Source organism: Nestor notabilis, unplaced genomic scaffold (assembly GCF_000696875.1).
Source record: "Nestor notabilis isolate BGI_N333 unplaced genomic scaffold, ASM69687v1 scaffold35112, whole genome shotgun sequence".
In the NCBI taxonomy this organism is placed as follows: domain Eukaryota; kingdom Metazoa; phylum Chordata; class Aves; order Psittaciformes; family Psittacidae; genus Nestor; species Nestor notabilis.
In genome coordinates, this window is record NW_009920294.1 from 2,348 (window position 1) to 19,701 (window position 17,354).

General features: G+C 38.2%; 1 protein-coding gene across 1 annotated transcript; it reads right to left on the minus strand.

The window, feature by feature from the left end:
- Positions 1-9,257: 9,257 nt before the first annotated feature.
- Positions 9,258-16,198, minus strand: LOC104402663 (ATP-dependent (S)-NAD(P)H-hydrate dehydratase-like). Its single transcript, XM_010010603.1, has 4 exons — positions 15,864-16,198; positions 12,366-12,516; positions 11,029-11,074; positions 9,258-9,350 (listed from the first exon to the last, which is right to left on the minus strand). The coding sequence occupies exons 1-4, from the start codon at positions 16,141-16,143 to the stop codon at positions 9,258-9,260; spliced, it is 570 nt and encodes a 189-aa protein (XP_010008905.1). The 5' UTR covers positions 16,144-16,198.
- Between the last annotated feature and the right edge of the window lie 1,156 nt (positions 16,199-17,354).

The following is a 17,354-nucleotide window of genomic DNA, read 5'->3' on the forward strand; positions in this document are numbered from 1 at the left end:
CTGTGAAAAAGGACCCCACAGATGTTATACCTGATCAGCTTTCCTTGGCTATTAGTGAGGGGTAGGTGAAAGTGATAACGCTTCACTCAGCAGAGGCTAAGAAGACTGTGATCCCTCTGGAAAACAGACACAGCAGCTTTATCATTTGCCTTCCTTGAAGCCCCTGTGCAGGCAGAGCCAAGGTACGCTGTTCAGCATCTTGCACGTTTCTCTTTTTGCTCTTTTCTCTGCCTCCACGACATATTGAGAAAAGTACTTTCCATGGCAAAAATCTAGAAAGCTTCTTCAAATTAAATAGCACTGAATCTCTGAAATGGTAAGAACAATTTTTCTTTGTGTATTATTGCCAAATAAAAAGCAATATGCCATGAAAAAATTGCTCTTGTCTTGCCACCTCAATTATTTTTGCATATAGGAACAGCACTGGTTTGGTTATGATGCTTATGGCAGTAATTGATGTTTCATTATTTCATAGTCTCATTGTTGCCTCTTAATGCACAACGTCACAGTCTTTTGTAATACCTTTCAGTTTTGAAAAGCTAATACAGAAAATAAAAACTCTAAGTCAAACTTTTTGCTCTTCAGGAATCTTCAGTATTTCACTATCAGATCATAAAAATCAAGAGAGTTCTCTAGATCTTCATCTTGGCGAAAGACTGATGTAAGAGCCTTTCCAAAACCAACAAAAAAGCCCCCCAAAAATACAGTGGCTACTGCCCTAATATCACCCACAGTTTCTAAACATCTCCCAGAGCAGTTTGTAACAGATATTGGTGCCATTTGTTTTAAAGTATCCTCTAGGTTGGTTACTGTCCAAAGCGGGAGGACACTTGACAGCTAGGGCCTGAAATGCAACGCCCACCTCAGCCCTCCAAAACTAAAAGAAAACTTTGCTGTAGATTGCATTATGTTCAAAGACTGGCTTTCATCCCATGATCAAAACCCACCAAGGCAACAACTTTAAATTATTGCAGAAAGCATTAAACACAGCAGCTTTCCTCAGACAGGATGAATGACAGTTACTGTCATTGCCTTCTAGAGGAAGGAAGGGAACAAGGGTGATAAGGTGCAGCCTTGTCAAATTTTACATGGAAACAAAATATGAAGTGAAGTCAGCATGGGTGTAACTGGGAGCTACAGGAATAATAGATAAGCATGAATGACAGGGCAGACATCAGGACCACAGCTCTTCACAACATGTGTTTTAGGCAGAGCTGGAACCACCTTAGTGACCAGAGATGTGCCCTGGACATCGCAAAATGCCAATCAGTGGGACATCCTGCTAACGCAGGACACAGGACACAACCAAAACCGCCACCACTGCAGCAACTATGTGGATTCTTGCTAGAAAGTGAATTCAAATTCTGCTTGTAATTTGTACCCTTAGTGTGACTGAGGCAACTCCAAGTGCATTAAAATGTACCATTACTGAAGTCTGTTATGTAAATTCAGACAAAGCCACTTTAAGTGGGCAGTTTCAACAGTCAACCTAGAGTGTTATCTTCAAAGATGGGAAAAAGCCTCTGATCTGAGGATGAAAGAGTTTCGGTTTTGTTTGTCCAAGCACTGCAGGTAATTATATTAATGTGAATCAAATGTTAGACCTGCTGACATTTAGATCCTGTCATGTTATACAGTACATCAAAAGAGAGAAAGACAAGACATAATGCACAGCTCTAGAATTTAAGTGGTTATCTCAGAAAGCTAATTATTAACTACTGTGCTAAACCTCGAGTAAAGTCATTATTGGAAACTGGTTAAATAAGATAGGGAGAGAGATTATTCTGGAAAGGTTAGGTCAAAGGAATTAAAAGGCAAAACCAAACAATGCAAGAAATGTTTAAGCATAAAACTAAACTAATTCTATATTCCAAGAGCAGATATATTTGCCAATGTTTAAATCATCATTCTTGTAAATTAATTCCAAACTTCCAGAAGCCCAAAGGCTTGAGGAAGCCCCTTCTGGCCCCATGAACAGATTTGGAAATAACAGCTTGCTCCTGAAAAGCTCATTGATCCTATTTATCAACTCATAGGTCTCTCACTGAACAGCTCAATCAGGTGGAACAAATCTCAGGGACAGCACAGAGGCATGAAGTTGGCTGGATGTAATTAGAGATTAAAAAATATATATATATTTAATAAATTAAGATTAGTATATCTTAATACTAAGATATACTTTAAAAAGTTTACATGACATAATGGTCAGTTTCATCTACGAGGCTGCTGGAAGATCTTTCAACAGTGTGTAATCTGTCAATGGTGGGTAGACAATACCTATTTTCCTGCTACAATCTGATTAAATGACAGGTAAGAAAATGAAAGAAAAACTAAGGCCCTAATGAGAAAGGGACTGAATACTATTCAAATCAAGTGTTCCTGTTTAGCCATTGAATAAGTTAATTTATACACCAGAAGTAAACCTGGTAGGTTTCATCTAAGTATTACCAATACAACAACACAGCAACAAAAACAGCAACCTATCAACCAGAAGCAGCACAGGTGTCACAAGTTACTAGCAGGAGACCGCTCTTGATATGCAGACACCACAGTCTTTACTTGCTCCATATTCTACCTTCAAGGAAGCAAGAGTGTGAATGACCAACTAAGGTACGCATTTAAAAAAAAGTGCTGTATTTACCATAGTATATTTTTATATAATAATCATGATGACAAAACCCAAAATATTCTCCACAGCTGCTACTTGGACAGCAGACTCTTATTTAGGAACCAGATCTTCTGTTTCACCAGGAATTGGGTTCTCAACATACAACTCTTCAAGAATGAACTCAAATGCATTATACAAATGGTGTCACCTCTCCTATGCAGAGCAAAGCTGTTCTCATCCTGTGAGGAAGAGCACCAAAGGAGAAGAAGATATTGCTTGACTATTTTCTGAGGTTTCTCACGCAGACATGACAACAGCACCCAAGGTTAACCTTATCTAGCCTTGTAAAGATACCACAGGTAGCAGCACAATCCGCTCCCCTCCCTGAAGTATAATGATAATCAAATGCCTTGACCCTGTATTTTTCAAGCTCATTGTCCTGGGTTCAGCTGTAACAGACATTTTTTCTCCTTCTTAGTAGCTGGTGCAGTGCTGTGTTCCCACCTTTAATCTGAGAACAACACTGGTAACACACCGATGTTTTAGTTGTTGTTAAGTAATGTTTACTCCGATCAAGGACTTTCTCAGTCTCATGCCCTGCCAAGGAGATGGGGAAGCCAGAAGGAAGCAGAGACAGGACACCTGACCCAAACTGGCCAAAGGGGTATTCCATACCACAGCACGTCATGCCCAGTATAGAAACTGGGGGGAGTTACCTGGAAGGCCCAGATCGCTGCTTGGGTCAGGCTGGATATCAGTCAGTGGGTGGTGAGCAATTGTATTGTGCATCACTTCACTTGTGTCTATTGGGGTTTTTTGCCTTCCTTTTTTAGTTTTATATTCTCTCCCCTTATTTCCCTTATCATCATTATTACTAGTAGTAGTTTTGTATTATACTTATTTGACTGTTCTTATCTCAGCCTGTGGGAGTTACATTCTTTCGATTCTCCTCCCCATCCTGCCTGGAGCAGGGGGGGAAAGGAGGGGAGATAGCAAGTGGCTGCGTGGTTCTGAGTTACTGGCTGGGCTTAAACCATGACATTTGAGGAAGTGGTCTTGTCCTATTAATACTTCTTGTGAACTGACTTGGTAAGTAGAATCTGTCAAATAGTCTTCCAAACGGACTGCAATCAACCAAAACTTGTGACTTTAAAAGTGACAGAACAAAGTTCAGATGACAATGTAATAATTACCCTCAGAATGAAACAGACTTAAAATGTCCCTAATAAAAAGTAACGCACTTTTTTTAATTAAATGTTAAAACCAATGCATAAAGTGTCAAGTTTTTATCACATCAGTATCCCTCTCTGGTTTACAATGAACTCTTAAGGCACAGATGATAGTTCAATCAATACCCAGAAGGCTAAAGTACTTCAAATCAGCTGTGGACACATGAGAACAACAAAATAAAATAAGCATCAATCTAAATATCTGCTTTGCAAAGCTGAAGAAAAAAAGAAAAGAGACATACCCTAAAACCTCCAAATAACAGTTAAAAAATAATGCAAAAGCAAATCCCAGGCATGCCTGCCTCTGCCTTCACTCCAACTCAGGAATGATTAACCACCAAGGAAATCTCATCCTGGTGTCAACTCACAGCAGTATGGTAAGTGTTCAGAAGGGTGAATTTGGCCAGGATCTAACTGGAGTAAAATGCTCGTATACACATAAACATCTCTTTCTGACATATCAGAAAGCAGCAAGAACAGCAGCACTCCCCGCAGTGATGTTAAAAATCTTTGGATACTTACTGCATTTTGAGGAGGTGGCAAAACTGCTGTTAGTATCACGTGGGATAAGGAACTCTGCAACAACAGGGAAGAAGAAAAGGACTACAGTAGGGGGTGAATATACCTCCTGTGTTTTGTACTATTCACTCTTCAGCATACAACAAAGCAGCAGCAGCTTTTTCCCAACAAAGCCAGACACTGGCAATACATATATATGGCACTGCACAACAGGATTAGGAACAGTTTAAGTATACTTCTCTGAGTCAGCACATACAAACTGACCTTTAGCTCTCCCTAAGTACTATGGGGAAAAAAACAAAACAAGACAAACCTAAAACCCAAGAACTTTCTCATGGGATTCCTAGCCAGGCTGCTGTCTAAATGAAATTTGGGAGAGCAATAAAGTACATGCCTGCACCTTCTCTGCAGGTTTAATAGGGATCCAGTAGCCAAGTCACTTGCGAGGCATCTTTTTGATAATCTGTGCTTTCTCCTTAACTTTCCCTAGTGACAATAATTCTTGTGCTTCTTCCAGCAGTTGAATTAAAAGAGAGGTTAGTCCCCTGTTACACAGAAGAGGCGTTTAATCGCTATCCTTAGCTAACACAACTAAAAGGTATGAACTTTCTCCCACAAAGAAGTAATAGTTTAAAATCTCCTCTCCACATAATGAATTAGGAAGAGCCAAAAATCTTAAGATTGTTCCTGGGCTTTCTTTAATAAGAGAGTTGACAGTGGTTGAAAATATTCAAATAACTTATCAGGAGCTCATTATCCATGATCCACTTTCATGATATTTTTCAAATCATCAAAACATAGACAAAATCCAGTAAAAATAGATAAATTATGTTCCAGCAACCCTGGTGTAAGCTTCTTCATTACTGGTAACTGGCCTCAACACAGGCCAGCCTTCTTAAGAGTTTTCTCCCCAGTTATTTTTATTTCAAACTGAAAAGAATGGTATTTTCAAAATCCAACCCAAACCTCAAACTCTGCAATTAACTGTAAGACTTTCAGTAATTCTGGCAATCTCTCCTAGTCCATACAGACCTATAGATACAACCAGCTGAGAGGAAGGCATCAGTTCTAAATCCATACCTAGTTCAAGGGTGGCTTTGGAGAGAATGGAAAAATTACGTGATTTCTTCAGAACCACAAGAAATTAATGACCTAGTATGTCATTCTACATAAAACTGGAGATCAAGGAATTTATCAACTGTTGACTTCACAAATTATCTGACACCCAGGTTACAAGTGAACTGCTCAGTAGTACCTCAATCTTTCCTGTGCTACAGAGGAAGAAAAACTGTAAGATTGTGAAAAAAGCCCTTGTAAGAAGAGAATCTAACACAATATTTATTGTGTCACATATTTATACTCTCTTCTTTTAAAATATAACCAACTGGTTTCATATAGGTCACTTTAAGTCTGTGATCACTCACCTATCAAGACAGAATAAACTAACCCAACAAAGTAGTCAAGAAGTCTGATGTTCAGCCTGACCTGAACCAGGGAATTAACATGGGGAATATGAAAAAGACCCTGAAAACTGTTCTCTAGAAAGTTCCCAACACTAATGTAAGAAAGTATATACACATCTCCAGCAGAAATCCACACAGAAACTGCCTGCAATAAAACTTAGAAAATGCAAAAGCTATGTTTTACTTTGTATTTGTGTAGAGTTTTAGGAGCATGTTAGCTGAGAAAACAGAGATGTCGCACAAACCAGGGGTAGTGGTGAGAAAAGCAAGGCAGACTCAGTATACTCCACTGCTCAAAAGACCCAACTTCCGCAATACACACTATTCACTTCTCCACAGGAAGCTGAAATCACTCAGCAAAAATACTGAACTGGTTAGCTGGTCAATTTTTAATTAATACTTTCACTAACACCAAGTCATCATGAAAGGGATCATTACGCATTTGGCAGAACCCCTGAATAAAACAAAAAAGGTACAATTTCTAATATTGACTGTCCATGGCCCCTAACCACCCAGCTACCATTATTCAGCTCAGGTGGTGAGGAAGCAGAGAGACAGGTACTGAAGCTTTGTCCTTCCAGATCCCACGTGCAGTCCCAGCTCCCTTACCTTCACTCCCAGAACAGGGAACGAAGTCATGAGAGAAAAACCACAGACAAAGCTGTGTTACGGGTGTCCACAGCACAGGATGTTAAACCAAGAGGAATCCCAGGATGGTCTGCAACTGAGGCCACATGGAATTGCCCTGTCAATGCTGCAAGATGGATGCCTGTTTTCATAACCCTCCTTCTGCAGTCCTACTCAATCCTTCCCACACAACATTCCTCTCATCCTTGGAGTGACAGGCATTTGCCAAGGACCTGAAACACAACAGTGCAACTTCTAGCTCTCACATACCTTAGCTAGTCATGCCACCAAAGATCTGTGACAGCAGCTCTAACAAGCCAGAAGAGCCCTCACGTTCAGGGGGCAGCAGAAGAAAAAGAGCATGTTCTTCCCTTGAGGTGATCCCCTGCGAGCTGAAGGCAGCAGGGAAAGGTAGTGGCAGCCAAGTCACAGAGGAGATGATAAAATGTCAGACTCCTGGCAGTACAAAATGGCAGCTGAACCCTGGCAAAATGCCAAGCTGTTCAGTGAGTTGAGGAGTACACGGGGCCATAATTTTGATTAGCATAATAAGAGAGCGGTACAACAGCTACCTACTTACTCTGAAGGGTCATGGAGAAATCATAACAAAGCAAAGTTTTAAGGAGAGACACAAAAGAAAACAATGACGTAGCTGCTCGCTGGGTTTTACCCGGAGGTTCTCCCATGCATGAAGTGCGGCCCGGGAGAAAGTACAAAGACTGTTTAAGAGATCAGGCTCTGAATCGAGAGCGGCCAGCCGTGCCTGCAGAACTCAAACAGCTCCACAACGCAGAAAAGATCATAGGAAAACTGTGACACTGAAGACAAAGGACCTTACAAAAAATAGGCTGTTTGTGTAAATGTGAATAAAACCTGGGCTCAATAGAATCACTCAAGATTTTTTGCCTTCTAACTGGAAAAGACTGTTTTCTCTTTAGAAGAGAGAAAAACATGAGAAAATTTAACAAACAAATCCAAACATTCTGATATTTGCATTTTTTCATTTTGAATGCTGTAAGAACAATATTTATAGATCCACTGCTTCATGCAATTAGCCAGCTGTCTGGGTGAAATTAATCAGTTGTAATGAAAGTATTAAACATTGAGTTTCAGACTTAAAGCTATATGTTGAAGATCAAAAGTTTTCTTTGCAAAAGAAAGACTCGAGCTTTCATGGAGATCCGAATTCCGCAGAAGACATTGTGAATCTGCCTATGTAAGAAAATACCCTTATTTACTAGGCACAATCAGGTCCTCCATGAACAGAAACGTTACTGTTTACACACTGTCACCTCCCTTTTTCTCTATGCTGCTTTTGTTTCTCCTATTAACCTTTACCATTACCACTCACATCAAGAACCCTGTGTATATAAGAAAGGTCTCTCCCAAGGCAAGAACGTCAACTCCTTCCCATACACGGCAACCATATGTTGTATATCCCAAGCGCCACCCATTAAGACAACCTAAGTTAGAAGCTAATACCACCATTAAGATTCTCCATCTCATTTGTTATCATATAGTATCAGACAGAACACCAATTGAAAACATGCCTTTTGGATTTTAGAGGCTAATGCAGTTGGACTCGTAAAAACCCTACCCTTGTGTCTTCCCACTGCTTTCAAACATTTTTCCCCTGTGTAAAATCCACGAAGTCACAGGTTTCTTCTGTCTTTGAAAAAGACCAACCAAACCAACAAACAACAAATCCCAACCATAAACACCCTCCCGCAAAAAAAAAAATAAAAAAATACCGAAAAAACCAAACCACATCCAAAAACCCTTACAAAAATACAACCCTTGCTATCTGTGTAACTGGCTTCTTTTTAAGTACCCCATACACCAAAAGGAACAAAACCCACCTTTAGAATGTAAAAAACTCATGGCTTCCAACTGCAAGTACCCCCATAAGGGAGATCATATTCTTCTTCTTGGACACCAAATATTTATACTGTCATAAACCCATCCTGACAGCAATATCTAACAAACACAATTTTAGATTACGCTTTTTCTAGCTTAATCACAGCTTTGCCATGTACACTGACAGACTGACACACACTGGTGCAAGCTAAGCTCAGGGACATACACCTATGGCACACATCTTAATTTCTCATTTGCAGTGCTCACTGTAAAGCTAATTGAAGCAATTTATCCTGCAGAAATTCACCAATCAGTAACGTATTTCAGAACAGAAATTCAGGGAAGCACACGCTGACACTTGCTTATTAAACTTTTCATCTTCTTGTTAACAAGTCTCGTATTTAATATAATTTGAGAACATCCATTTATTCCCAGGAATGGGTGTGTATCTAATGCAACATACTTATGAAGAAAAACAAGAACCAGCATCTCTCTTGCTCAGTAATTCTGCATAAATGACTATACACACACTAATGAGAGGAAAAAAGATACACTGCTGATAAATACTATTAGGATTGAAGAAGCAAAAGAACATGCTCTATTTGCTTTTTAAATGCAGGTTCTAAAATGCTGACTTTTAGTGATTCCTACTTCTGGATTTTCCTACCTTTCACAGTTAAATGCATTACAATCACAGAACACATGTCAGCAAATAATAGCAAGATCTTTGCTTTTTAAAAGATTGTATTTTGATAGTAATGAAAAGAATTCACATCTGATTGTTCTATATTAAATATCTGTTTGTAATGAAAGGAAGAACCCAGGAGTTTTTGTCATCTCTATCGCACCCATCCTGTAACTCAGAAAAACAAAGAACACAAACCTGTCAACTGTCAGACTGAAATGTTCAAACTAGTAATCCTAACTTTCTCATTTAAACAAAAGATAAGTCACTTACAGAACTGGATGAACAATCAGCTCTGGACTATATGATTTGATTACTGTTGCTGCATCTTTGGTACAAAACACATGGGACAAATCTGCACCCTAAAAAAGAAAATTTACAAACAGAATTATCAAATTAACACTTAATAGTAACTTTATCATTCCAAAGTTTACTCAGTGAATAATTCACCTGAATTCTTACTTCTCTGTAGTTAAAGAAAACTTTTCTTTTTTTTTTTTTTCTATTTTGGCTTAGACTACCGTGCAATGTTTTACAGAATTTTTTTTTTTTATCTAACTTCCAATGTATATTTTTTTCTGCCTCTCACCAACAGGATGACTGAAAACACAGACCTCAAATCTTTACTCACTTGAGAAATATTTCTCATTTGCAGATGAGCAAAGACTAAAATGTCACACATAAATTAAGAGGAAAGGCAAAAGAACACAGCTGAACAAAAGACAATCTACATTAGAGAGGAAAAATAACACTGTAATATATTTGCAAAATATAGCTATAGCGATCTATGAGTGCATTTCCAGTCCTACCATTTTTACTCAATGGTCCAAATCCATCCAAGATAAAGGCTGGCACACTTTCAACAACACTGCGCAAGTTAAATAAATATTAAAGCTGAGGAGTTTAGCCTGAAGTTTCTGTTATCAAGTCAAATAATCAGACACACACATAAAAATTGTGTAAGCAGTGACTAGAAAGCCTCATCTTGTATGTGTCTTGCATATTGAAATTTCCCAAGGTTAAGAAAGTGTCTCCTCTGCTTTACTACTACACATTTAACATTTCAAGCTGCTAAGCAATGCAGATATAATGACCTGAGACCAAGTGACTTCAACAGGGGACATCCTGATATGATACTGTCTTTGCACATAGTGAACAATGGCCTTTTATCTTCTATAAGATCATTAACTAATATAATTTCAATTCGAAATCCTGAAGGGACAGCATCCTGGGGGAGGAGGAAGAGGTGGAGTGAGAAATACTTGGATTGGTTACCTACTTATTGAAACAGATCTTCAAGAAGAAAAACACGGACAGTGAACTGCAAGTAATGACACTCTATATAGACAGTACTGAAAAGTGTATGTACTGTGTGAGCATGATTTGTTTACATTTGCATAATCACCACTGTATTTAGGTAGCCTACAGTGAATATATTTGTATTCAGTAAATATGTCATTAAAATAAAGAAGCTCACACTTCTGGGGGGAAAAAACCCCAAACTTAGAAAATACTGAATATTATAATGCAAATAAAACGTGCTACTAAAACTTATATGAAATTCAACAATCTTTAGAGTTACAGTAAGAATTTTACTATCCTAAAGCTGTAAGTTTAAATAGAAAATTACTTCATTCATCACAGAAAAAAATCCAGACAAACATTCCGATGAACTGACCACAGCACTGAAAACATAACTTTAAACATTAACCTGAAGTTATTTTATTTTTTATATATAATTTTGAGGAAAATATTTCATCAAGTTTTGAAATTTCCTATCCAGGTCTCTGATAAAATAATTCTGCCTTTGAAATTTTCCATTTTTTGACATATATCTAACTTCATCTTATATAGAGAAAACATTACAGAAAACATAGAAAATGACCTATTTGCAAAGTATTTCTATAAATCCAGGAGTAAGGATTTTCTTTGTTAAATAGAAGACCTTTAAAAACTCAGATGTCATGTGCAACACAGAACAAATGCTTTTAAAAAGATGGCACTTAGCTAACATAAATGATGGTATAGAAGAACACGTACCACTTTGAGAGCTGTAATCGCAGCAAAATACGGTGCTCCAGTGTATCTAGAATGAAATACAATTTAGGTTAGGAAACATAGTCATGACATTAAATAATCTATCCTGCCATAATGAAGTCTCAAATTCAACAGCAAGCTTATAAAAGAAGCTTTCTCTTTTGTTTGCTGTGAAAGATAAAATCTTTCTATACTGAAGCTAATCTGAAACAGTGCTCCAATTGGGAAAGTGCAGGACTTCACCATGGCCAGCAGATACTTTCAGAGAAATATTTATAAAGATCACACCATAAAAAAAGCAAACTTTTCTCAGACAGACAGCTGAAAAGTTTAGAGACTAAAAAAACAAAACAAGAGTGGAACACTGTTTGCAAGCCAAATCGAGGATCTGTGACCCGGATCAATCTCATCTGGTTTTAGATGCTTAACTAAAGTGCCTAAACTGTGATTCCAGTTGCCCTAAATCCTCTTTATGAAGACTGAAGAGAGAGATACAGACAGAATCACCCTCCATAGGTGCTTACCTCTGCCAAGAGGCAAGAACTTAAGTGCATTAGACCAACAGGAAAACTAACTCCTGGCTAATCAATTCAGCTGTAAGACAGCACCTGTGTGCTCTTTACAGAATGTTTATTAATGGCAGATGTCCAACAGCAGATCTCTCTTACAGAAGAAAGATGCCATCTCTATTTCAAAAGGGAAAAATGAAAAACAGGAAGGTGTAATAGCTCATTCAAAGTACTGTGCAGATTACTGAATGTGGCCAAGAAAAGAATAGAGCTTAGTTTATTTCTAGGTCAGTACAGCATTTAACTGATTCATGCTGTATCTCTTTTTCCCCTGTAACACGCTATTTTCATCACTCCAGAACATAAAACAAAGTAATGACAGAACCTAGTAACTACCACAATTTATCAAAAGGGCACAGTAAGAGAATTTTCTACTCCTGATTTAAGAGACCAAGTTCTCAAGATACCAAAATATATATAACAACAACAACAAAAGATGTAATGCTGTCTTACTCTACTCTAGAACTTCATCATGCAGTGGGAAAAGACTAACACTGAAAGCAGAGAGAGTCTGGTGGACAAGAAAGATGGAGAAGGTAGACACGGAAACAAACAGCATTATAAGCTTCGACCACATTCATTATCAAAAATTTGCAACACAACACAGGGAAACATGTTCTTTTGCAAGAATGCATGGTCACAATTGATTAACAAAGCTCCCTGGAATATACTCATGTTTTAAACGTAAGGTGAGTTCGAATGGCTTCCACAAGTACCTATGACATCCTCAAACTCTCTCAGAAATAACCCCCAAATTTCTGTTTAACTTACTCTTGACATCCTCCAACAATGCCTATACGTCCATCTTGACCTTTATGCCTTTTCCCTGTTAGGGGAGGGATAACATTGCGCACCAGTTGAAAAATATTCTCCATATCCTTTAGAGAGTGTGTTCTGTGCAGTGAAAAAGATCTCTCTATAACTGAAAAGAAGAAAATAATTGTTACTTGTAAGAAAGTTCTTTCTTAAACTACCATCAGCATTTCTTTAAAGCACTCATACACACTAATAAAATCACTCAAAGACATACTTCTAAAAACCAAATGCTTCACTTAAAGGCCTTTAAAACAATAAGTAACTAGGGAAGGTGAACATTTCAAAAATTAATTTAGGGTCTGATGCAGAGAATATTCCCGCTGACTGCTCACAGTCCTAATTTAGGGCTCAGGTACAGAAAGAAACAACAGCCCAGAATAGTTACATGAACATGTTGTAACTAGAAATATCTTCTTAGTTCAGCCTGAAATCACTTCCATAATTAAGCTCGACTGAAATAAGTACACTTATGAAGGACTAAACACATCCAGACACAGGGCAAGCACAGAGCAACTATAACCACATTTTAAACATACACCCTACCTTATTTTTTCCTTCCCCTTAAAGACTTCCAACTATGAGCAGAATCAGGGTCTATCTCACCGCTTTTTTATTTTGACAGGTGCTTACAAAGCATAATGAAAGTCTTTCCTCAAAACTATAATCCAACGCTCTAGATGTAAACATTACAAATATCACAGAGAGTTTTAGCTATCATACAACTGCAGATCTCTGATGCAAAGCCACACGTCAAGCTACACATTAAAACAACTGCACACTCAGAAGCCTATATACTCCAACTACTGCTTCAAAAGACTACAAAAATCCAGAAAGAAAAGGTGTTTCAACAGTTACGGCTAAAGAGAATTAAACCATTTACCTAACAAAAGACAAATCCGAAGATCAATACTTTTAACAACGTATTAACTATAAATAGCAGTAAATACACTAAAAGAGTAAGTTCTTGTATATCAACAAAGCTCTTCACTAACTGCACAATTCTACTGAGAACAGCAGTTTATTTGAACATTACTGTCCTAGACCGTAGCTGTGCTTTCTTTTTCACACATCTTCTAAAAAGCTTTCAAGAAACTGCTATATAGTAAAAAATAACTCCCACTATACTCCTTATTTTCAGCTGTATAAAACTTAGTAATCTCACCCTGCAACTCCAAAATCAGAACGGGGGACAGAGAGGATGGACAGATGGACCTGTTCCTGAACTACTGGACATAATAATGGGTAAAAAAAGTAGTAAACAAGACAACTCTGCATCTGTGAGCTACCAGCACAAAGCATCATTTTCTCTATTTTGCACAGAATCTAAACCTAAACCAGACATGCTAATCTTCAGAAATAAAATTCTGTAGTATTCAATAACGACAACTACTCCTGGCTGAGTAAAAAAAAAAGGGGGCGGAGAGGGGGTACATAGAAGAAAAGGGAAAAAAAAAAACCCCAACCAACCAACCCAGCCTGTTTTGGATTATGGCCAAAATAGCACTACAGTGACCCAGAGGAGAACAAAACGCTCATCTCCTCTGGAAATCAGGCAGATTATATTCCTTAAATCGCTCTAAAATTCAGCAGGCCACACTTCATAGACTCACTGGTTTTCAACCACACAAGAAATAGGCTTATCCTACAGCTTGTAACTCTTAAAGTGCAGTGTCAAGGTCCTCTGTTTCTTTGTTGCTGCTTTTTTACATGCAAATATAAAGTGATTGCACAATAAATGGGAAGAAAATAGAGAATTATGCAAAAAGCAATTCTTAATAGAGCCCCACTCTTACCTACTCTAAGGCATATTTAGCTATAAACAACTGAAATCTTAATTCCTTAAAAGATCTGCGGCCTGAAGCATTATTTTCACATTTTATTTTAAACACTTTGTCACACCTTGACCAATTAGAAGATTAGAATCCCAAGTTAATCTTGCTACAGTTAAAAATACATAATGTGTTTTTGCATAGTATAATATGGTTGTACACCTATATGACAAAATCCAGCAAGAAAAACTTAACTTGAAATTCATGTCTTAACAGATAACGAAAATATTTCAGCAAAACAACTTTCAGAAGTAATAGTAAGGCCCTGTAGGCACCATCACCGCAGTCTAGAACCTCAAATGACTTCCTTGGGGATTTTCTAAAGCACTTTAGGTTCCCTTATAAAGTAAAAACAACATTTAAAACACAGAATCCACATGTATGCCACAATCTATCTATGAAAGTCTACTGCCATCAAGGAATGCTACAGACCAACTACCTAGTCAAGAAGAAACATAGCAAAGTCAGTCAGCCTAAACCCTCAACAGGCCTAACCATCCAGTCCCCAGTGCATTTTACAGGGAAAGAAAAAGAAAAGGCTCAAAGATCCTCTTGGGAACCAGAGGATGCCCTTCAGGATATGGCATGCTGGATTATTACTCAGCACTGAGGCTGGGTGTTTTCTTTTTCTTTTCAAATCATGCTTTTTCACTCCAAGCAGTGTGAAATTCAGAATTAAAACAGCACAAGACTTGCTTAATTTCCATACAGCAGGCTACAACCACCAAGCCCCAAGCTGACTCTGGTTTCAACACTAACAGTGTATCCCCATTTTCCTCCTCCCATGCAGTCTGCTTCTACATATAAAGAGACTATAATAAAGATAAACGTGACGGAGCCACAGATCCCGAGAAGTCCATTAATAAACGCTAATATCAGATTATCAGCTTCTGGCCCATGCACAAGGTATAGAAGCAAAAGTCTGCATAAACACCAATTCCAGAGTTACTGCTTCACCTTTTTCTTTAAAATAAGTTCAGATGCCCGAAGAATTTATAAATGAACTGGTATAGAAGAAAAATATATACCAGTACTTCCATCTTATATTACACCTGTTACAATAATATGATGTTCAATTAGAAGATATGATTCAGAATTGATTTAACAAAATTTATTTTAGAAGAAGATGGATTTTAACATTTGATTTACTTCAGTGTAGGCAAAACTCCACTCTTCTTCCAATGCTAAAACCACACATGCACAGCCTTAACTTCATATACTGGGTTAAACCTGGTAACTTCAACAACAGCAGAATTTCCGCTACAAGGTACCTAATGTTTCCGAAGAGTTTTCAGCAAGCATCTGCTACTGGCCTTTTATACAGAAAACTTTTTCTAACTTCAATTTTCAGAGCCATGAATGTGGAAAGAAGTCCCTGATGTTTACAGGGTTCAAAAGGTGTGATTTCACTCATTAAAACTCGTTATAACTAACATATCTATATTAAATAATCAGTACAATGGTACGAATGACGTTTTGATTTCGTTTTCCATCAGACAGACACCTTCACCGCAGTATTAAGTAATTCCAATTAGCTTTTATTTTCAAGAGCTACTTACTACCAGGGCTTTCACACAGAAGTTTAAAAAAACCTAGCTTTTATTTATGCTATAGAAGGAAGTACCTATCGGTGGAGAAAGTGCTGCTGTCATAGCATTATAATTAAAGTTATCCCCATACGAACGATGGTTCGTCCTCTGAGGTGGACTCGCTGGTATAGATTGTGACCTTTGTGATACCGTAGAAGAAATTCCTGCCAACATCTGTCCCAACATCTGTAACATCTGGAGCTCTCGAGCATGCTCAGCTTCCCGACGTTTGTCCTCAATTTTGAGCCTCTGCTCTTCATATCTGTAAAATTTCTCTTCTGTATCCACGCTCTGCTGAAGGAATTTTTCCATCATTTTATCCAACGTTAAATTTGCATGGCGTTTTTTGGATCTTTTGGGCTGGTTGCGAGGTGGGGTAATGGTTGGAGCATTGACTTCTTTAAAGCCTAAAACAAGAGAGACGATTATTTTTCTGCAGAAAAATTATCTCTTAGAAGAAAGAGGCAAAACCAAAAATCTCCCTATGAGATGCACACCTAACGCATAACAACATTGTTATTTTTTTTCCATGTGAGTTGTAATTATTTCAGGTATTTTCATTTTGGAGTACCAAAGCAGAACCACAAGCTTCTGCAAAAAGGCAATACGAAAATACAAAGAGGCATCTTTTAATTGTTGTAGTACTAAACTTCAACAATAGGAGTCTTTCTGATCTTCTAAAAAGGTTTAAGTGAAGGCTATTAAATAGTATAGTCTCATTTGTGTATTGCAGGTAATTACATTAATCTAAATTGAGTTTCAGTCTGTTGGCATTCTGGATTTGCATTTCAAAAGAACATTAGTGTAAACAACTCTTTGATGGGGTTTATGTGTAAAAAGAAGGTTGGTTAAACGTCAACCAATTGGCTGATTCCTCAGTGATGTCAACTCCTGAAGACAGGTTCATGTTTGTATTAAAACCCCGGCATTAATCTAGATTTAAAACAAACAAGCAACGCTGCCTCCCCCCATCTCCACAACACAAATGCGGAGCTGAGGGTAAAGAACGAGCAAGGGAAGGACAGGCTTTATCAAAGGGCTGTTTCTGTCCGCAAACCCACTGAAGTTAGAAGCAGTGCTTCTGAAACAACTCGAGCAATTAATTACATAAAGGCTCTCCCCTCGCTTTCTAGCCCATCTGCAACAATAAGCAGATTTTTCAGGTATTATCATCATCACCGTTTTAATACCGACTAACAAAACTGCACATAGTCTGCAGTGAACAGGAAAATCTTCCAGCAAGAAAGGATGCCTATTTTCTCATACAGCGCTACCTGACACTTTGTCTTGATAATCTCTGCGCTAGTTTTCCACTGGTTTCCCATTGATAAACACCAATAAAAACTCACCACGGTCTCCGTCCCCCGGCAATTCCCCCTACCCGGTTTGCACCACTTTCTGCGCCCCGCAGCTGCCCGCTCCCCTGGAAAGCAGGGAGGGGGAGCTCTCAGGAACGAATAAGGTGCAAGGCAAGGGGAGCACGGGTGGATTTCGGAGGACGGGGCGAGAAGGAGGAGAGCAAGGCA

Bases quoted from the DNA above. Each gene is read 5' to 3' on its own strand.
- LOC104402663 (XM_010010603.1), bottom strand. From the start codon at position 16,143: ATGATGGAAAAATTCCTTCAGCAGAGCGTGGATACAGAAGAGAAATTT. The intron at 12,517-15,863 runs GTACTTCCTTCT...TCTTCTTTTCAG, and splicing joins AGCACTTTCTCCACCGATAG to TTATAGAGAGATCTTTTTCA. The intron at 9,351-11,028 runs GTACGTGTTCTT...TTTCTTTTTTAG, and splicing joins CGATTACAGCTCTCAAAGTG to GGTGCAGATTTGTCCCATGT.